This window comes from Capsella rubella, unplaced genomic scaffold, assembly GCF_000375325.1.
Source record: "Capsella rubella cultivar Monte Gargano unplaced genomic scaffold, Caprub1_0 scaffold_5, whole genome shotgun sequence".
Classification (NCBI taxonomy): Eukaryota; Viridiplantae; Streptophyta; class Magnoliopsida; order Brassicales; family Brassicaceae; genus Capsella; species Capsella rubella.
This window is the reverse complement of record NW_006238919.1, coordinates 8,275,269-8,294,733: the sequence shown is the minus strand read 5'-3', so window position 1 is coordinate 8,294,733 and position 19,465 is coordinate 8,275,269. Positions and strand designations below refer to the sequence as shown.

Here is a 19,465-nt window from a genome sequence, read left to right as displayed (position 1 = left end):
GTAAATATGTTAATTGCCAAGAAAGAAAATTTTCAACTAAAAGATTTAGTTTCAATTTGTAGTCAATGTCTTGTGCACCAATGGATAACTATGAACCTATGTATGTTATATATATATAGAGAGAATTTTGTGTCACTCTTCCAAACAATAAAACCAAAACATATATCTTATGTCCTCTGAAATAAAAATGTTTTCAAAGATGAAGCTAGTGATTCTCATGTCGTTCTTGATCCTTCTTCCATTGTGTTCTTCAAGTAATCTAAGAATGTTTAAATAATATCATTAGATATTTTACATTATTAATATCAAAAATCTAGTATGACTATTACCGATTTCACACTTATAATATAAAAATAAGTTGTTTATTGAATTCCTCTTTTCTCTTTAGGATCTGAAGAGAGCCATGATGAGACAAAACCAACCATTTCGGGTCGTCCACAGTCACCGCCACCAAACCACGATGATACAAAACCAACCATTTCGGGTCGTCCACAGCCACCGCCACCAAACCACGATGATACAAAACCAACCATTTCGGGTCGTCCACAGCCACCTCCACCAAACCATGATAAGACAAAATTGAACGGTTGGGGTCGTCCTGCGCGGCCACAAAAAAAAAACCACGATGAGACAAAACTGACTGGTTGGGGTCGTCCTATCCGGCCACCGCCACCAAGCCATGATGAGACAAAACCAACCATTTCGGGTCGTCCACAGCCACCACCACCAAGCCACGATGAGACCAAACTGACTGGTTGGGGTCGTCCTATCCGGCCACCGCCACCAAGCCATGATGAGACAAAACCAACCATTTCGGGTCGTCCACAGCCACCACCACCAAGCCACGATGAGACCAAACTGACTGGTTGGGGTCGTCCTATCCGGCCACCGCCACCAAGCCATGATGAGGCAAAATTCACTGGTTGGGGTCATCGACCACCGTCACCAAACCATGATGAGATAAAACTGACCATTTCGAATGTGCCACCTAGTTGGGGTGGGGTCGTCTTACGCCACCACCACCTAGGATGAACTAAGATTTATGCTGATGAATCATATTTTCAAAATATGATTTTTTAAATGATATGTGAACTCTCAAAGTAATCAAATTAAGAAAATAAAATGTTATAATAAACTTGGTCTAACTGGTCAATCGTTTTTTTTTTTTTCTTAATTATCGCGATAATAAACATGTGACTCAACCAATTTCAATTCTTGGATTATGTACGATATATATATTTTGAAGGTTGTGTTTTATTAATAAGATATGATAAACTATTCATCTCTTAGTAATAACGTATATATTTAATAAAAATTATTAAATCAAATAATAATTAAAATTTTTTGAATAATAAGATATGTTTTGTAAGGAATTTAAAAGTCATGAAACTAATAACAATGATTTTAGCGGGATTTACAAAAATAACTTTTTGAGTTACCCTTTTGTATAATTATCCTCCTCTGGTGTCCATTTTCAAAAATATCATATTCTAGGTGCAAAATGACTAAATTACACTTCTTTAGTAAACCAAAGATGAAAAAAAAATATTGCATCAAATAAAAATAATATTCCTTCCAAAAAATTTCTACCAAATTTCCCGCCAAAATATTTTTTGCCAAAATTATTCCTTAATTCCATAAAAAAAACCTTTTAAAAAATCTTGTAAATATTTTTATAAACCCTTGCAAATCCCTTTAAAACTCTTATAAATTCTTTTTAAAGTCCCTGTAAATCTTTAAAAACCATTTAGAAACCCTAGTAAACCCTTTAAAATCCTTTATAAACTTCAAAAACTATTTAAAAACTCTTGCAAATCACTTTAAAAACCAGTTAAAACCCTTGTAAATATTTTCAGAACCATTTAAAAATCCTTGTAAATTTTAAAAAACCCTTTAAAAATCTTTTAAAATTCGTGAATGGTGTTCCTTATTAATTATATTTTTAGATATTCAAATTTCCTTATTATTTATGTATAATTTGCTTATGATTTTTGGAAAGCCATTAAAAATTTGTTGACTAATTGTTAATTTATTAATTTTCAAGAAAGAAAATCTTTAACTAAAAGATTCAGTTTAAATGTGTAGTCAATGTGTAGTGCACCAACGGATAACTATGAACCTGTGTATGTTATATATATAATGTGTAGTGCACCAATGTGTAGTGCACCTAAAATCTATGTTGCACAATAAAAAAAAAAACTAAAACTATGGTAAAGACCACTTTGGCTCTGGTTTGATCATCACAGTACAGTTGATATATTGGTTGAGTACTACTATTTACCTGCTTAGTTTAGTGAGGGGAGATTAAAAAACAAAAAAAAAGAAGCAATTTGATGTGCAATTGTGGTCGTAGATAGATTCTTCAAGTCCTGAGAAATAGAGCAAGCAGTTGAAAATTCATAATCTACCGGAAGACCATTAGAAAAGAGCGTGGTTTGATGCATAGCGACCTCGTCATAATTCGATGCTTCGTGGGAGTCGGCCTCGGGCATTGAAACCGCTTCACTCTTTTGTTTCTTTCGATAGAGAAGAAGCGGATTCTCATGTCTGGTTTTCCCTGTCACTGTAGAAAATTTGTTGACTATATTAATTTCCAAGAAAGAAAATCATTAACTAAAAGATTTACTTTAAATATGTAGTCAATGTGTAGTGCACCAACGGAAAACTATGAACATGTGTATGTTATATATATAGTGAAGTTTGTGTCACTCTTCCAAACAAATAAAACCAAAATATATATCTTATGTCATCAGAAACAAAAATGAAAATGCTTTCAAAGATGAAGATGGTGGTTCTCATTTCGTTCTTGCTCCTTCTTCCATTGTGTTCTTCAAGTAATTTGATAATGTTTTAAATAATATATTTTGATATTTCTTATTAATATCAAAGATTTAGTCTGATTATTACGGATTTCACATTTATAATATAATATAATAAGTTGTTTATTGAATTCACTTTTTTTTTAGGATGTGAAGAGAGCCACGATGAGACAAAACCAACCATTTCGGGTCGTCCACAGCCACCGCCACCAAACCACGACGAGATAAAACCTAATAATGGGATGGTAGAGAGTCGAAATCTAATGCAGCACGAGTCTATCTCGCATGTGATGAACCAAGAAACAGTGTATCCGCAAAAACAGCCATGTCCTCCTGGGTGTTACTGGGTATGTGACTTAGCATTTGGAGGTTGTAAATGCATTTGTTAGATTCTCCTATATATTTGGACCTTTGGTGTAATGAGATATAATCTATATATTTTTTTTGGTAAGAAAATATAATCTATATATATATATATATCAACCCTAATTAAAATAAATATATATTTGGATCTTTGGTGTAACAAAACTAAAATCTATGTTGTACAATAAAATAAAATAAAACTAAAACTATGGTAAAGACCACTTTGGCTCTGGTTTGAACATCGCTTTACAGTTGATACATTGGTTGAGTACTACTATTTACTGGCTTAGTTTGTGAGGGGAGAAGCAATTTGATGTACATCTGAACCGGAAATAACCAAAAAAAAAAAAATTCTGTGTTCGTTTGGTTTCAAGAATTGTAAAATTGCATTCACAATTAATAGAAATCCGGTGTACATTACCGTTACAACAAAATAAAAAGTATATATTTTTCTCTATATTTTGTAATGTATTAATATATAAAAAGAAGAGTGAAAATTACAATTTTCCGGTTTAGTAAAGCGGAAAACCGGTATTGGCATTTCAGTATTCATCCAAGAAAGTGTAGAGAGTGTCGTCTTTCTTGGTTTTGCGTCGGCTAAGCAAAGCCTTGAGTAGTCGTTTGCTCTTGCTAGGTTGTTGCTGCTCTGTTTCTTTCTGGTTTTCTTTCTCGAATGCCACCCGGACCGAAGCTGATCTTCTTGGTTCTGATGGATGCTGGAAAATGTAAAAGAAGAAGAATCAAGAAGAGATAAGATTAATGAAACAAACAACTTTTGGTATTGAACTGAAGCTCTTTATACCCGTATAGGTGTTATAGATCTGCTCTTGCTTGGTGTCGTTGGTCGGCTGATTGATGCTGACTTCCGAGTAGCGACTGATCCTGATCTTAGTAGCGGAAACCGATGAGGTGAAACTGATCTCTTATCTGATTATAGCACACCACAACAATGAATAAAAGATCGGGTATTTAGATTGTAATCTAGCAGGAAAAGAAAACCAAGCTATATCGGTTCTTACCTTGTTCTTTCTTCGGAATGGTAGAGGTAAATGAAAAGGTTGCTGATCGTTGAGGTGGTAGCCGCGGAGATGAAGTCTGAGATGTCGATTTTCTGCAAAGGTTATTAGATTGAAACACGGTTAAAATCATCTCGTTTCACATTACTTTTGTTTTCTAAATATGTTTTCCTGAGCAAGCGTTTGGTGTTTGTACCTTACTGGCAGTGGAGGTGTTTCCCGGATTGTAGCACGAACAGCTTTAAAAGAGCGAGAGAGATACCAAACAAGTTAGGAAGATATCTTGAATCTTGGATTTTGGAATTTGTACAAAAGAAACAGAGAAAAAACCAAACTACCATTTCGAAATTGGTTCCAGTCATCTGCATCCTCTAAACTACTTCCAAAGTACTTGAGCTTTTCAAGATTGGTAGCAGTCATAATTTCACCCGCTGATAAAGAATACATCTTTTGCTTGTGAGGCCCTGATATTTATAACGGTGTGTGTGTGAGAAAGAGAGAGAGATAGAGAATTTACCAGGTAAGATGTATCTCTTATGGAACTTCGGAGTATCAATCACAAGTGATTGCTGTGAACGCCCTTCATGATCCATATACTCTTGGCACATCCTTAGCCTCTAACCACCATCCAAAAAAAAAGTCCCACATAAACACACAAACTCAGTAACCAGAAGAAGAAAAATCGACGTCACAAAGAACCTAAAGTATGAACCTTTATGGATAAAGACAAGTTTCTTGAGGAACCTTTATACCTGTTCGATGCAAGACACTCGAAGTTCGGTCTCTGCAACTTCATCAACTTTTTCATCGATAAAGTCATTCACTTTATATGTAACAGAGCCTAAATGGTCAACTGTATTCACCAGAGCCTTCACTGCATAATCTTTCAGAGTCTCTACAACTCTGCATTAACAGCAACTGAGAATAACCGAGAAAAAAAGGTTTTTTAATGACACAACTAATCTGAAGCGGTGCTGAAATACTAACTCACATCTGCTTTTTGTCATCAGTAGTGTAAGATAGTTCAAAATACTCAGCTGCTGAATACAATTGTGCTCGTAGATTCTTCAAGTCCTGAGAAAAAAGACAAGCAGTTAAGCTTCAAAGACATTTTTAAAACTGAGATATGATTGAACATTTTAACAACTAACAAATCTTGATCGTAACTATCATTACACTGTTGCATCGTTTTCACGCATAGAAAGTATCTTTGTGCTTTATTTCATTATCCTTCTATTTCAGATGGAACTTCAGAACCAAATGATGTTTTTGCAAATTCATAATCTACCTGAAGACCATCAGAAAAGAGCATGGTTTGCTGCATAGAGACCTCATCATAGTTCGATGCTTCGTGGGACTCGGGCATTGTAACCGCTTCACTCTTTTGTTTCTTTCGACCGAGAGGAAGCAGATTCTCAAGTCTGGCTTTCCCTGTCACTGTGGAAAAAAGGAGAAATTACCAAACAAGAATGCAGATAAACCTCAATCTTTATACCTGTTTCATTTTATATTTTCCAAGAACACTAGAAAACCACAGTTTTCTGAATTACATATGAACCAAAACGTGGAAAAGTATCATTTCGAAATGCTATAATCAGAAAGACATAAGAAGCTACAAGCAAATCTATTCATCTACAAAGATATGAGAGAGTACACAACTTCTAAGTGTTAAAGTAACAAGCATTAAAGAGATTGTGATATGTTAACCTGAGATTAAAAACTCTTTTCAAGAACAGGATCAATTTTATCAGACAAAACATCCTTTGATTCATTACAATCTATTGATTTGCAAAGAAATGTTGCCTTTTAAATAATAATAAAACAAGACTATTGCTTTTGATTCATAACTAACCTAAATAAGAAGAAACAGACAAGAAGTAGAATCCAATCCAGAGGTCTCAAAAGCAAACCAATAGTTTGATCTGAAACAAACATCATAGATCTTCTTTGAATCTTTTATTAGTACAGTACTCTATTAAAGATTATAAAAAATTCCCAGGAAGGAGACTATATGGATTAAACAATACACAAAAACAAAAAGAGAAACTTTGAGAGTAGGTGCAAAATGTTTATATTTCTCAAGAACAATAAAAAAAAAGGCAAAAGCTTTAACTTGCTATATATCGTGAGAGAAGAAGTAAAGCAAAAACCCAATTCAAAAATCACAAGCTAAATCCTAAAGAACCCAAAAAAAAAGTCTCGACCTTTTCAAGCTAATTCCAACTGAAACTTTTAGATGATGAGAGTGGAATCAAACCTGTGGCGATTGTTCAGTCTAAATCTCTTTCGTATTGGTGTATCTGCTGACTCGAAGGAGAGATCTCCAATTCGTCTGAGGAAAAATGAAAGATTTGAAGACAGTAACGGTTCGGGTTTCGACAGAGGAGCAAAAGAGGCAAATGTGAATTAGATTAGGTGGGAGATTTGAAGGAAGGAAGTGAGCGATGATGATGATGATGATGATGATGATGATGATGATGATGTTGGTATATAGACTATAGAGTGAGTATAGAGAGAACTCAAAACCTGAGACTTAACCCACTTTTGTTTTGTCCCATCATTTGCGGAGAGAAACGCTCGCTCTTTTTTGTTCCCCTCGTTTCTGTTTTTTTGGCTATTTTTTCTGTTATTTTTCTTTCTTTAAAAAAAAATTAAAATTCTCATATATGCATTTGATTTAACAAATTCCAAAATAAAAAGGTCAAAATTCATATTGTATTATTTTTTTGTCATCTGTTTTTTTATTAGTAATGCAATAAATAATTTATTTTCAATATATAGCAAAAACACTAAATATCTTGAAAAATTACAAACTCTAAAAAGAAAAAAAACCTAAAATATAAACAAAGAAATCGAAGTAACTAAATAATCGAGCTCGTAAAACGAAACCACCAAAGATGAAACAAAAACTGAAGATATGGAAAATCTCTTAGGAAAAACAAACTTGCCAAACTCACTCCCTCACCAATGTCAAACTCAAATGCTTTGCTGGTAAATCCTTAAAAAGTTACCATCATCTATAGTGTGATTTGAACTCCAATATTTGGACTTTGGAGGAGAAGTGGTCAATATACTTTGTCGCAACAGATTTCAGCTGGCTTGAGTCATTGGACCTTGTGCAGCTATACTCAACTTATATATGAACATATTGAATCAAATGAGATAGTTTTATTGATTAATCACATTGGCTTTGTGGATAGTTAAATTGCTGTTTAGATGGTAAAACTTTTAACAACTAGAAAATAGTAATATAACAGTAGATGTGAATGTGATCATCATACTCAAAACAGCTAGATGATTAAATATAGTTCTTTTTTTCTTTGTGTAAATTAATTTATTTGTAAGTAACAAGCTTATGAGTTATGATCATGTCGTCTGGTAATTTAGGATACCAACATTTTTAACGAAAATAACTTTTGAGAGAAAAGAAAGAAAAAAAAAAAGTGAAAATGAAAACAAAAAGAAACATGCAATGATTTTAGCTACGCACGTCTTTGGACAGCCATGTAAGTCTTGACTACTTTTTGAAATGAAAACTATGATTCCATGATCTTTTAGTTATTATTTCTATTTATCATTCTTGTTTAACTCGGAAACATTATCAATCACATAGTGCTTTTCGAGTGGTTACTAATGATGATATGAAACGATCATCATTTTGTGCAAATTTATATCATCAGTTACTTCCTATCACCAACAAAACTTTTTGGTGCAACTAATTAAACCTGCAATTCATTTTCTTTCAATTGCATCATTTTTAATAAGAAGTTTTAAAGTCTTACGCATATTCAAAGTAGAATTAGGATTTTCCTTTTTAATTAGACCGTGACATTAAAAACTTGAGATGACATGTTACGTTCCATTATTAATGTCATATACAATTATGTAACAACGAAAATATATTTCAAACAAAGACAATTAACCAACCACACCACATGTAAGTTTTTATTCAAGATTTAAGATACTTTCTTTCTAATGATCATGCCTCCAACCTCTCTTTCCAAACCCGGTAGGACTTTGACTAGGACTAACCGGCTTACGTCGGATATCAGATTTTGGGTTAGGACTCCTAGGACCAGGGTAACTTGACGTTATTGCTCCACCTGAACTTGAAGAATCACAACCCGATCCATTGATCGACCCGTTTTTCGTGGAGGAGTTCCAATAGGGCATAAAAGAAGTTCCATGTAGCTTTCCTGTTGTGCCTTGGTCTCGGACTTTGGCCTTTGCAGATGCTGTTGGAGCCATGTAGCTTGGTATATGTGTTGGGCTTTTCCGTTGCTTATGGCTTTGTCTATATGATCCTAAGTCTATATACTCTCGATCGATAAGACCGATTATATTGTCCTTGAGGCTAGTGGGAGTGGCCATGTCCATTTCCACGGTCTTTTCCGATACATCATCAGATGTAATTGTGGTTGCCGCGGCTGTCGGAAAAGGCGGATACGGAGGTGGGTTGTACTGTCCGGGACCGGGAGCCTGGCCAGTTTGACGGCCTGTGTATGGCTGAGAAGACATCCAATGGTCAAGCCAATTCCAAGCCCACTGGTTTCTCTCAGGCCCATTTGTATCGTCATTATTTGTGTGTTGCATTTGGCGCTTCAATATGAAAACCAAATCATTATAAGAGATGTTTAACTAAGGACCTTTATAATGCATATCTTTTAACAAAATAAGGGAAATAGAATAGAGTGGCTACCAACCTGGTAAGTGTATGCATAAGCAAGAGCCCTCTCTCGTTTCATCATTCCTTCACTCTTCTCTTTTTCCTGTAAATGCAAAACATATAGATCAGCTAAAACGATTCCAATAGTGGTCTTGGTACGTCCGTACGTGAGACATTTCCTCATTACCTTTCCTGGAGTTTGGTACAAGCTGGTTCGGTTCACTTGGTGCAATTTCTTCGGTTTCTCTTGTTCGGTTTGGTGATTCACAAACCCTGTTTAAACCATATAAATTAGTATGATCACCAACAATATTAGGTGGTTTGATCATATGTACTGGAATCATTTGAATATGTACCGTTTTTTGGTTTTGCCATCCCGGACCGCTTCTCTTCTTCCTCAAATTGTTTCTTAAACCGGTCATGAGCCACTTGGAGCCTTCTCGCTCTGACTCGGCCTTGGACGCGGACCAAAGCTTGCATACATTTCATAGTCATTTGCGCCTGTTTCCGTACATGGTTACCACGGACCAATGCTTGTAGCCTAACTAGTCCTTTCAAGGCACGAAGTGCTCGTCTCGCCTACAATAAAGAAAAAATAAAAACCTCATAAGTTTACAATGGAAAACAAAACTATGTTGTTCAATAAATCGTAAATGCAAAACACCATTACTACCTAATTAATCAAAGTGTACTCAAATGAATTTATACATTTTAAGCAAAATGCATTTTGAGTCATTTTCAAAAGTAAAAATTGAAAGATGGGAACTTACCAAATAACCTCTGTAGTGTGATTGAATGAGCACGGCGGCGCTATCTTCCTCCGTCTGGCGGTTGTAACCGGCAAGCCGAACAACTTTAGCGGCAGCTTGTGCAGCTGCAACAGCAGCTTCAGCGGCAGCTGCAGTAGCCATAGCCACAGCCATAGCGTGTTTTCTATCTCCAACATTAGTTGCTGGAGTAGAAGCTGTGCTCTCAACGTCATGAGAGATCTCCGGCGAGCTTTCCGCCGGAAAATTTTCAAACGACACGACTTCTTGCGTATCGTGTTGCTGCTGCCATCTATCGGCGTTATTACTACCAACGTTGTTCTCTCTCTGCATGCATTTAAATTAAAGTGTGACATAATAATGATAGTAATCATTTGAAAACTTTTCTAATAATATGCTTATGATTACTAAAACTACTAGTCTACTACTATTTGGTTGTGTACATTACCACTATAGTAATGTAAGAATCAATGAGTACTTGAGGTTGAGATCGATCCAATGTATAAAGTAAAAAATGATAAAGACTGTGGGGCTAAAACTTTGAATAGTGGTAAAAGAAGAACATATACTATATAGTAATGTGAAGATATATATCTATATAAAGATACAAGTTGACATAAATTTGATTTATCTATAGGTGGGGAAATAAATAGGGTGGAGTGATGGTGAGGGCACAAAGCTATGCACATGAATTTTGGGAGATTGAAGAAAGAAAAAGAAAAAAAAAAGATTTTATTTACGAGTCATGAAAGATCATATCTAAATGTTCTTACAAGGAGCCTTCGTGGTCTATCTCTTTCACAAGGGGACCAATCTTTTTCAGCTTTTAATTAACAAAATACGTACAGGGTAGTCTAAACACATTTACTTGGTTACTCAACTTGTCACAATGTCATTCATTTATAAGATGAAAAATATCGTACTATAATTTAATTTGCTTTTCCCTTTTAAGCTACAATACACGTAAATACAATTTTACCAAAATTCATAAAATATGTACAAAAATAAGAGAATTTATAGTGTTCATTGCAACAAATATGGTGTATGTAATTAATATAGAAATTGCTTTTTAATCAAGAAGAAAAAGACATTAAAACCAAATTTGCTTATTAATGAAGAAGTAGTTATGCGGTCGTATTAATTAGTTATATCTTATCATTCAAGTTATGTGTTGTTTAAAAGTCCTAATATTACTTAAACATGATATAATTATGATTAGTTCTCTCTTTCTCAATGCTATAACCTATAACAATGGTTTTTAATTATGAGGATCACATCCTCTTCATACTTCTAAATTGCCCACTAAATAATGTCCCAACTATGATGATTTTGAGAAAAAAACAAAAACTAAAGGAGTGATGAGTAGAACCTTTGAATCTTTAGGAGAGGATTTGAAGACTTTCTTCTTCACCGTGGAGAACCATCCACCACTCCCTTTCTTCCCCATTATTTCCGGCAAAACTCTTTGATCATAAGCTCTCTCTATATATTACTTCTGAACAATTAGTGAAAAATATACATAATTATGTTTTAAAGATTCCCAAAAAAAGAGTTGAAAATACTGCAATATAGCCAAACCAACTCAGAAGTACTATAGCCAAACCCAAAATGTATAACAATGTAATATAATTTACCTTAACATGCATAAAAGTTAGAGATATATGCGAAATTAGGAACTTACAAGTTTGTGCAATGTGATGATCAAACCATTAGAAGCAATTCTTGAAGTTTAGAGAGAGAGAGAGAGAGAGAGAGAGAGAGAGAGAGATACAAGAAGAGGTGGGAGAGAGACAAGAAGAGGTGAGAGAGAGATAGAGAGAGAAGAGAAGTCACAGAGAGAGAGAGAGACTTAAGTTGAGACGTGAGAAAGGAGGAGAGGAGATGTCTCAACTCGTTTTACCACCGATAATGAGAGAAAAATCATAAACGGAGTCACGTGTGGTTCGGTTAAAACGCCGTTAAGTGTTTTTACGAAGTTCACGAGGTTTCTTCTAACTCTTGTCTTTTCTCATTTTAAGGCCAATCAAATCCCATTTCTTTCACTTTGTATTTAATAAGTCTTCTGACATTTGTAATGATCGAATTTTTGTATTTACATATTTGTTTTATATATATATATAAACGATTTGACTTTTTCTTACATTTTGTGAACTTGTAGACCTTTATATCTAGAATTTCTTACTAAATTACATATTTCTGATAATTAAGATGTATATTTCGGAGTTGTAGTAATCGGAGAATTTTACAAAGTTGAAACCGAGACATATAAATTTAGTACATATAATGAACTAATTATTTTGATCAAAATTCAGTTTTGAATAATATTCTAATTTGTTTGTCGGTGAGAATAAAGTTTGATTATTGCTATGATGTTCTAATTTAGTAATTACTGAATTATTCTTTTTGTTAAATATTTCCCGACTGTTATGATATTATCCGTTAGTACGTATTATACTGATCTCAAAAATAAATATTGATCTTATACATATATATGCATTATTACATGAGGTGGTGATTTAAAATGATTAACATTTGTGAAGTAACATGATTAGTCTAGATTTATCGAAACAAATTATTTATCTTAAAAATATTTTAAAATTATAAACTTTGAATATATTAAAATATCAAATGAATTCAAAAAAAAATATATATCGAATAGAGAGGGCTCATATGATAGATCCATCGGATTTTGGATGGGTTTGTGAAAAACAAAATGACAAAAGATAAATGTGTATATAGGTCTACGACAGCAACAACAAAGTCTTTTCATTACTTACTTCATTCAGAGTTAGAAGATGCATTTATCTAAACAATGAAAGATCATATCATAGTAAGACACCAAAAGAGCATCTGAACAAAATTACTAATAAGTTTTTCTTGTAATTATGTTATATTCTATCATTTCTAATACTGTTTTATTCCTCGTATTACAATAGTTTGGTCGACTGTTTTAGTTAGAAGCTTATATTTTTGAGCCGACTAGTTAAATTCCTACCTTTTAGAAAATTGGCCAAAAAAAATGACACCTCGAATTATTGTTTTTTTAAAAAAATACTAAAAAAAAAACAGAATTTTTTTTTTTTTTTTTTTTTTTTTTTTGTCGTCAACTAAAACAGAATTAAAAAGAAAGAAAACAAAAAATGACAATGTGCAGTTGTTTTAATAACGGCGACCTAACTTTATTTATGAGGACCCAAAGACCTACACCACCTTCATATTGGACCACCTTTCGATTTCACTACTCATTTTTGAGTTTCAGAGTCTCTCATACATGATTACATATCCCAATCCCACACGACCACCTAAACCATTTTTATATGCTATATGTATTTTATTTTGGTTTTACAAAGTAATAACATTTGACTTTGAATCCTTGGCAAAAAACCAAAAATAAAAAAGATAACAAAGAGACAATACGATTAGGAAAATAGATGAGAGAGCCTCATCATCGTATCCATGGTTTTCATCAAATTGCGGAATTGTTTGCGTTTTTGTCTCACAGTGATTATGTTTCCTGTTTATGCTTTAGCTACTAAACCATTTTTTAAACATCAAATATTCGTAAATCAAAGCTTAGCATTCCTTATAAATGTTGTAACATAATGTGTATATATACCATTTGTAGGAGAAAAAACATAAATAACATAAGAAAGTCAAATATACAACATGCGAAAAGTCAGGCTTAGAAGGAAGTATGAAGCACAAAGCCCACTCGTTTGGATTATTTACAGTTTCCCCGAAGCTTATTGGGCCTTTCGTTTTTTGTCAACACTGTCTTCATAATAAAAACCAAAATATATTTCGCAGAAAGATGAACATATTTGGCAAAAAAGTGATTTATTTATTAATTAATTACGTCATAACAATTGTCTGTGTTTTTTCTTCAGAAGAAGGAAGACTCATCAGACTCAGAGAGACTGGAGAAGAAGCCGAAGCAGAGAGAGAGAGAGAGAGAGAGAGAGAGGGAAAGAGAGATTCTTCGGTGAAAACATTGAAGCTGTGGAGAAATGTATCCGAATGGTCAACAGGTTAGTCGAAGAATCTTTCCTTAATTACTGAGATTACTCGTAAAAATGTGGACTTTTTAAGTTTATAATCTCTCTTTACGCGATCAAGTCTCTCTGAGGTTTCTGGGAATCTGGAGAGTGGAGCTTAAAGACTCTTACTTTCTTGTTTATTCATGTGTCTACTCTCGAAAATTTCGTTTCTTTTTTTATTGCATGCGGACCACATTGGATTGAGTTTTGAGGGTTTTTAACTTTTTCAGATTTTTTTACGGAATTTCAGAGTTTAGGGTTTATGAAAGAGTGGTTTTTGTATCCAATTTGTAGATTTCGTTTCAGACCCCTCCGTCGAATGTTCGAAATCCATCACCGATGATGGGTTTGGAGCAATCTTCACCAATTCCAAGAGATGAAACTCAAAATGGAGGAGGAGGAGGAGGAGGAGGCATTGCTCAAGCTGAGTTTGCTATGTTCAATTCCAAGAGGCTTCAGTCTGATCTTGAAGTCATGGGTAACAAAATCAAACAGCATGAGGATAACCTAAAGTTTCTCAAGGCACAGAAAAACAAATTGGATGAAGCAATCGTTGACTTGCAAGGTCTGAGATTTATTGTTTCTTGCATATAGCCACATTTCAGCTGAGATTTTCTTGTGAATTACAATGTCGTTGTTTCATTTTCTTTTGCAGTTCATATGAGTAAGCTTCATTCGTCTCCTACTCCTAGAATTGAAACCTCTGATGCCAATCTTCAGGGTGAAGATATTAATGAACAGATCCTTCGCTACAAAAACTCAGCTGCTGGAGTTTTAAGTCTGCTTGAGACTCGTCATGGAGCTCAGGGTTCTCAGTGGATGCTGACGAAAGGTATTGTTGGTGTTGTAGCAAAACTTGGGAAGGTCAATGATGAGAACCTTAGCCAGTAAGTTCCATTTCTCATTGCCTCTTTTTCATATTACCTTCAAATTCTGAGTGTCACATATTTTATTACAAACCTTTCTTGCTATGTTTTTTTTTTCCTAATCTGAAAACTGACTGATTCCTCTCGTGGTATTTTGAAAATGCAGGACTTTGTCGAATTATTTAGGGAGTCGCTCAATGTTGGCAGTTGTATGCAAGAATCACGACAGTGTTGTGGCTTTAGAGCCTTATGACAACCAAGGCAGCATTGATAGAACTGCTGGTCTTCACGGACTTGCCGCTTCGATTGACTGGACGATTAAAGACAATTTTGATGCCATCTGCCTTGAAAACCTGAAGTACTATTTCTGTTTAAATCATTTTGATGGATTACAAATTTTATTAGATGCACTTCCTTTTTTGGTCAACGATTAGATACACCTTCCATCTGCAATTTTTTCTAATAATTTCATCTGATAACTATTAGGCCGTATGTTGGTCAGCACATAGCTGATGATCCGCAAAGAAGGCTTGATCTTCTGAAACCAAAATTGCCTAATGGTGAGTGTCCTCCTGGGTTTCTCGGATTTGCAGTGAATATGATACAAATCGATCCAGCTTACTTGCTCTGTGTCACATCATATGGATATGGTCTTCGTGAGACCTTGTTCTACAGTCTATTCTCCCGTCTTCAAGTTTACAAAAAAAGGGACGATATGATTAGCGCCCTCCCATGCATAACTGATGGTGCAATATCTTTGGATGGAGGTATCATCAGGAAACCGGGGATCATCAATCTTGGAAACCGGTAACATTCTCACAATTTTATAAGCCGAAAACTTAGTCCCCTCTTTGGATTCTTATCTTTTCTTCTTGATTTTCACTTTTCTAAACCCAATGCAATTTTCAGTGATGAGGTGAACGTGAGATTTGCAAAGCCAATTGCTTCGCGCACAATGGACAACTATAGTGAGACAGAAAAGAAAATGAAAGAGCTGAAATGGAAGAAGGAAAAAATGCTGGAGGACATGAAGCGAGAGCAAGTACTCCGTGAGCATGCTGTCTTCAACTTTGGCAAGAAGAAAGAAGAGTTTGTTCGATGCTTGGCTCAGAGTTCATCCACTAATTAGGTAGTAAGACTAATTCTCATGTCTTTTCTGACTCTTCTATCATGGTTAAGATGTTTCAACCAAGTCCAAACTTTGATAAGTGCATTGAAGCAAATCATGGAAATTGTCGATATGATAATATCTTTGTTTCGGTTTTAGTTCAAAAATTCAAAGATCCCTACCTGAAAGGTTTCTATGGCTAATACTAATGATCTGTTTATGTGTTGTGTTGCCCCAGCAATTGAACACACCCAACTAAAAAGAGAGCAAGCAAAGAAGCATGGAACTCTGAGTAACAGTGACCCTTGCTTCCTAAAGGAATCCTTTCTGAAAGAAGCAAATCCTTTTTGACTATAAAAACTTGTTTCCAGCTTAGATTTTGATATGGAAAACATCTAGATCAGATGATAGATTTAAATAAATTTCCTGGAATGGTGGTAGATCGGCTCGGTTTAGAACGGATAGCTTTGCTACTGTGTTTCTAGTCTTTAGTTGTTTCGGTTTTGACTTGACCGTGTACATAATCTTCTAGGCTTTCTAATCAGTTGATATGTTTTTTACCGGTACCGCAATTTGGAACTCAATGTTTCGTAAACATTTCGTTCACTAATTTACTTTTAAATTGTCAGAAATGGTTACGCAATTTCAATCTCTTGTTGCATATAATATATGTAACAGATTATGATAAAGAATAGTATACACAGACCATACGTGAAACCAATTTTGCTACGATACATGTTAAATTGAAAGCAGTAGCAAACTTGATAAAAGATTTTGCCAAAACCTACATTATAGCAAAAAGACAAATAATAGCTTATGCTTATTGTCCCAACCAGATCCCTAATTACATAAAGTTAAATAAAAGGAAGATAAAAGTAGAGACTAGAATAAGTATTAAAAGACCATCAGCAGGACGGCAGATCCTAACCGCTGGCTCCACCTGCTTCTACTCCTTGAGCCATCTCCACAATATCGGCTTCTTCAACACTACCATTGTCATTTTCCCATTGCAGCTTTGCCGTTTCTTTCTTTTCTTCCACTGCTTCTGGAGCAAGTTCTTCCACTTCTTTTGGAGCAAGTTCTTCCACTTCTTTTCGAGCAAGTTCTTCCACTGCTCTTGGACCAATAATAGAAGATATGTTAATTTGTTGATTCTTCTTCTTTTCTTCTGCTTCTTCTAACGCTTTCGCCTTTGCCTCTGCTTTCAGTCTCTCTTTCTCTTCCATCAGCTTCTCTAGATCTCCCTCTCTTCCTCCTTTCCTCAGCTCTTCTTTCACAAACTCTTGCATTTCCTCACTCACTCTGACAGTGTCATCATCTAGCATCTCATCCACAATCTTGAGCATCTCATCGAGTCTACCAGCTTCACTTAACACCCTCATGATGAATTTGTAAGCCTCATCGTCCATCTTGAGTTTGCTCACCATCATATCGAAGAAGAATTTTGCATCGTCGAGTTTCTCAGCTTTAACCAATTGATCTTGCAATCGGTTATACACATCCAAGTTTGGTCTTAGATTAGACTCAACCATTGTTTTGTAATACGCAGCTCCTTCATCTATCTTACCTTCCTTGAAACAAGTATCCATTAACAACCCATATGTGTACTCATCAGGCTTCACCTTTTTCTCATCCATATCACTATAAAGCTTCTCAGCCTCAGCCATCAATCCGTTGTCGCACAGCTGATTCATCAGATTGTTAAACGATAAAGTATCGGGACTACACTTAGAATCACCCATTTGCCTGAAAACATCCACAGCTTCCCCAAACTTTCCTTCTGCACAGTACCCATTAACCATCACATTAAACGTTCCCAAATTTACAGCCAAACGCCTCGGTGGATCATGTTCCTTTTTCACCGCATCAAACAACTTCAAGGCCTCATCAAACTTCCCGTTCTCACTCAAAGCCTCCAGTACATAGTTATACGCCATAGCGCTCATCCTTACCTTTGAATTCTCTCCAATAGCTTCCTCATAACACTCCATGGCTTCTTTTTCCATCTCCTTCATGAAATACCCCTTCATCAATTGCCCATAAATCACACCATTGTCAACAAACCCACCAAGCTTCTCCTTCAACTCCTCATACAGCTTTAACACACCATCAGCATCAGAATTCTTCACACACCCCATCATAAGATAACTATAAACAACAGGGTCTGCCACAAAACCTCTAACACCCATATCGTCCTTAATCTCAATTGCTTTCTCAAGATTATCATTATTAACTAAACCCTTAACTAAAATCCTAAACGTGGCAATGGAAGGATTCAACGGAGCATTATCCATAAACAACTTGTAATGCTCCAACGCAATTTCGGGTTTCCTAACATCAAGATAAGCCTGGAAAATCAAATTGTATGTGACGATATTAGGTGCAATACCAGCTTGATTAATGAATCCATGCAATTGCAGAAGCGCTCCATACTTAGCTTGTCGAAGCTGCGCCGCTAAAACAGAGTTCACAGTGAAAATCGTCGGCCGGCAATTCGAATACACTGAGTGACGAGTATACAGAGCAGCTTCTTCCAGATCATTCTCTCTGATCAATTTCAGTATATGATTATGTAGATCGAGGCGTTTCCCAACGAGAGCAGCCACAGAATCAGGCAATTTGGGGATATTTGGGTTCTGAATTGGTCTAGAGATTTGAGATTGCTGATTCTGCTGCTGCTGAGATCTGTTGAATGAGTTAACCGGTGGCTCCATACGAAGACGACGCTTACGACGGCGACGTTCAGCAGCGGCTTCTTCTTGCGTCGCGAATGACATGAATCGGACGGCGAGAAATGGCTGCGGCGGGACACGGGGACGGTAGGATCTCGCCAGTGTTTGAAGGTGGTTCAAAAAGGCGGCTTTGGCGATCGACATGGTTGAATTTTTTGAGATTTCTCAGTGTGATTGGGAAAAATGAGTGGAAATGAGAGAAGTAAAGGGTTCTTGTTAGGGTTTTAGGACTTTTGGGGTTTGGTTGGAGACGATGAGGTTTAGGGATTGTTTGGGAACGAGGATATGTATGTTTTGGTGTGGCCATTTCATATATGGGCTCTTTTGGGCCTTAAGCTCGAGTTTTTTGAATTTCATGATGTAAAACTGTAGATGGTAAAAACATGCAAGGTGAAATTTTTAGCAACTGTGACAAATTATTTTTAACATTATAAATGGTGATATTTTTGTGAAATAAAAAAAAAAACATTTGCTATAAATTAGTTATGGACTTATATCATGGATATAATTTGACCTTAGGAGTTTCAAATTGCTGACGTGAAGCAAAAAAACCACTAGATTACATAACTTAGCTACACTTGTGTCATCAAATTTCTTATGTATATGTTGTTTTCTCAATGATATTTAGTATAACGTAAGAAAACAAGTAATTAGGAAAGTGACGAAATTGGTGTTTTTGGTATTATTGGATATTGAAAATTAAGTGGTCAGAGAACATGGAACACGACTAGAGAACATAAGTTCCCAAAATCATAAGACCCCACAGTCAGTGTCGGTCATCGGCCGTGACCTATTCGGTTCCTCTTTCAGTCTCTCTCACAACCACATCAGCACCGACACATCCAAATTTCATAGCTTATTTGTTTTTTTATTATGTTTTTAAGAGCAATAAAGTATTACAAAATGTTTGAATACAAATAATTTCGTGTTTAATAGTCTTTTCGAAACCCATTTAGTCGGTCGTCGAAGAAAATTATGTCGATGGACTTTTTAGCTCTCGTTTTGTCACACACATAAACAAAAGAAAACATTAAAGTAAAACTATTAATTTTCTTTTCGTTTTAATGACAATAATATAAACTTTATATTTC

The 19,465-nt window shown here is 35.2% G+C and overlaps 5 protein-coding genes across 7 annotated transcripts; 2 read left to right on the top strand and 3 right to left on the bottom strand.

The window, feature by feature from the left end:
- The first annotated feature begins 151 nt into the window (after window positions 1-151).
- On the top strand, window positions 152-3,227 carry LOC17887409 (acidic proline-rich protein PRP25). The gene is made up of 4 exons (XM_023782996.1): window positions 152-254; window positions 389-603; window positions 661-909; window positions 2,990-3,227. The coding sequence occupies exons 1-4, from the start codon at window positions 170-172 to the stop codon at window positions 3,206-3,208; spliced, it is 768 nt and encodes a 255-aa protein (XP_023638764.1). The 5' UTR covers window positions 152-169; the 3' UTR covers window positions 3,209-3,227.
- Window positions 3,228-3,578: 351 nt separating this feature from the next.
- On the bottom strand, window positions 3,579-6,808 carry LOC17887307 (protein ABIL2). Of its 2 annotated transcripts, XM_023782671.1 has the most exons (11): window positions 6,456-6,808; window positions 6,051-6,120; window positions 5,487-5,635; window positions 5,190-5,272; window positions 4,951-5,101; window positions 4,716-4,815; window positions 4,537-4,629; window positions 4,395-4,437; window positions 4,202-4,293; window positions 3,985-4,109; window positions 3,579-3,898 (listed from the first exon to the last, which is right to left on the bottom strand). In XM_023782671.1, exons 3-11 carry the CDS (start codon window positions 5,562-5,564, stop codon window positions 3,725-3,727), a joined length of 939 nt encoding a protein of 312 aa, XP_023638439.1. In that variant the 5' UTR covers window positions 5,565-5,635; window positions 6,051-6,120; window positions 6,456-6,808; the 3' UTR covers window positions 3,579-3,724. The 2 variants fall into 2 exon arrangements, with proteins under 2 accessions (XP_023638439.1, XP_006291525.1); XM_006291463.2 differs by lacking the exon at window positions 6,051-6,120.
- Window positions 6,809-8,024: 1,216 nt separating this feature from the next.
- On the bottom strand, window positions 8,025-11,438 carry LOC17886077 (protein IQ-DOMAIN 1). Of its 2 annotated transcripts, none has more exons than XM_006291002.2 (7): window positions 11,313-11,438; window positions 11,001-11,113; window positions 9,635-9,958; window positions 9,221-9,443; window positions 9,052-9,137; window positions 8,902-8,967; window positions 8,025-8,797 (listed from the first exon to the last, which is right to left on the bottom strand). In XM_006291002.2, exons 2-7 carry the CDS (start codon window positions 11,076-11,078, stop codon window positions 8,171-8,173), a joined length of 1,404 nt encoding a protein of 467 aa, XP_006291064.1. In that variant the 5' UTR covers window positions 11,079-11,113; window positions 11,313-11,438; the 3' UTR covers window positions 8,025-8,170. The 2 variants fall into 2 exon arrangements, with proteins under 2 accessions (XP_006291064.1, XP_023639138.1); XM_023783370.1 differs by having other exon boundaries at window positions 11,001-11,126; window positions 11,313-11,437.
- A 2,075-nt stretch (window positions 11,439-13,513) lies between these two features.
- On the top strand, window positions 13,514-16,256 carry LOC17885956 (protein DEFECTIVE IN MERISTEM SILENCING 3). Its single transcript, XM_023782236.1, has 7 exons — window positions 13,514-13,659; window positions 13,963-14,233; window positions 14,324-14,555; window positions 14,701-14,892; window positions 15,021-15,341; window positions 15,444-15,663; window positions 15,881-16,256. The coding sequence occupies exons 1-6, from the start codon at window positions 13,639-13,641 to the stop codon at window positions 15,661-15,663; spliced, it is 1,257 nt and encodes a 418-aa protein (XP_023638004.1). The 5' UTR covers window positions 13,514-13,638; the 3' UTR covers window positions 15,881-16,256.
- A 98-nt stretch (window positions 16,257-16,354) lies between these two features.
- LOC17886930 (pentatricopeptide repeat-containing protein At3g49240, mitochondrial) lies at window positions 16,355-18,626 on the bottom strand. Its single transcript, XM_006290657.2, has one exon. The coding sequence runs from the start codon at window positions 18,516-18,518 to the stop codon at window positions 16,566-16,568; it is 1,953 nt and encodes a 650-aa protein (XP_006290719.1). The 5' UTR covers window positions 18,519-18,626; the 3' UTR covers window positions 16,355-16,565.
- Between the last annotated feature and the right edge of the window lie 839 nt (window positions 18,627-19,465).

Bases quoted from the DNA above. Each gene is read 5' to 3' on its own strand.
- LOC17886930 (XM_006290657.2), bottom strand. From the start codon at position 18,518: ATGTCGATCGCCAAAGCCGCCTTTTTGAACCACCTTCAAACACTGGCG.
- LOC17886077 (XM_006291002.2), bottom strand. From the start codon at position 11,078: ATGGGGAAGAAAGGGAGTGGTGGATGGTTCTCCACGGTGAAGAAGAAA. The intron at 9,959-11,000 runs GTTCTACTCATC...AAATGCATGCAG, and splicing joins CCTCTCCTAAAGATTCAAAG to AGAGAGAACAACGTTGGTAG. The intron at 9,444-9,634 runs GTAAGTTCCCAT...TCTTTATTGTAG, and splicing joins CACACTACAGAGGTTATTTG to GCGAGACGAGCACTTCGTGC.
- LOC17885956 (XM_023782236.1), top strand. From the start codon at position 13,639: ATGTATCCGAATGGTCAACAG. The intron at 13,660-13,962 runs GTTAGTCGAAGA...TCCAATTTGTAG, and splicing joins TGTATCCGAATGGTCAACAG to ATTTCGTTTCAGACCCCTCC. The intron at 15,342-15,443 runs GTAACATTCTCA...TGCAATTTTCAG, and splicing joins ATCATCAATCTTGGAAACCG to TGATGAGGTGAACGTGAGAT.
- LOC17887307 (XM_023782671.1), bottom strand. From the start codon at position 5,564: ATGCCCGAGTCCCACGAAGCATCGAACTATGATGAGGTCTCTATGCAG. The intron at 5,102-5,189 runs GTGAGTTAGTAT...CTGTTAATGCAG, and splicing joins ACTGATGACAAAAAGCAGAT to AGTTGTAGAGACTCTGAAAG. The intron at 4,110-4,201 runs GTAAGAACCGAT...TGCTATAATCAG, and splicing joins CATTCCGAAGAAAGAACAAG to ATAAGAGATCAGTTTCACCT.
- LOC17887409 (XM_023782996.1), top strand. From the start codon at position 170: ATGTCCTCTGAAATAAAAATGTTTTCAAAGATGAAGCTAGTGATTCTC. The intron at 255-388 runs GTAATCTAAGAA...TTTTCTCTTTAG, and splicing joins TCTTCCATTGTGTTCTTCAA to GATCTGAAGAGAGCCATGAT. The intron at 910-2,989 runs GCAAAATTCACT...AGCCACGATGAG, and splicing joins CGCCACCAAGCCATGATGAG to ACAAAACCAACCATTTCGGG.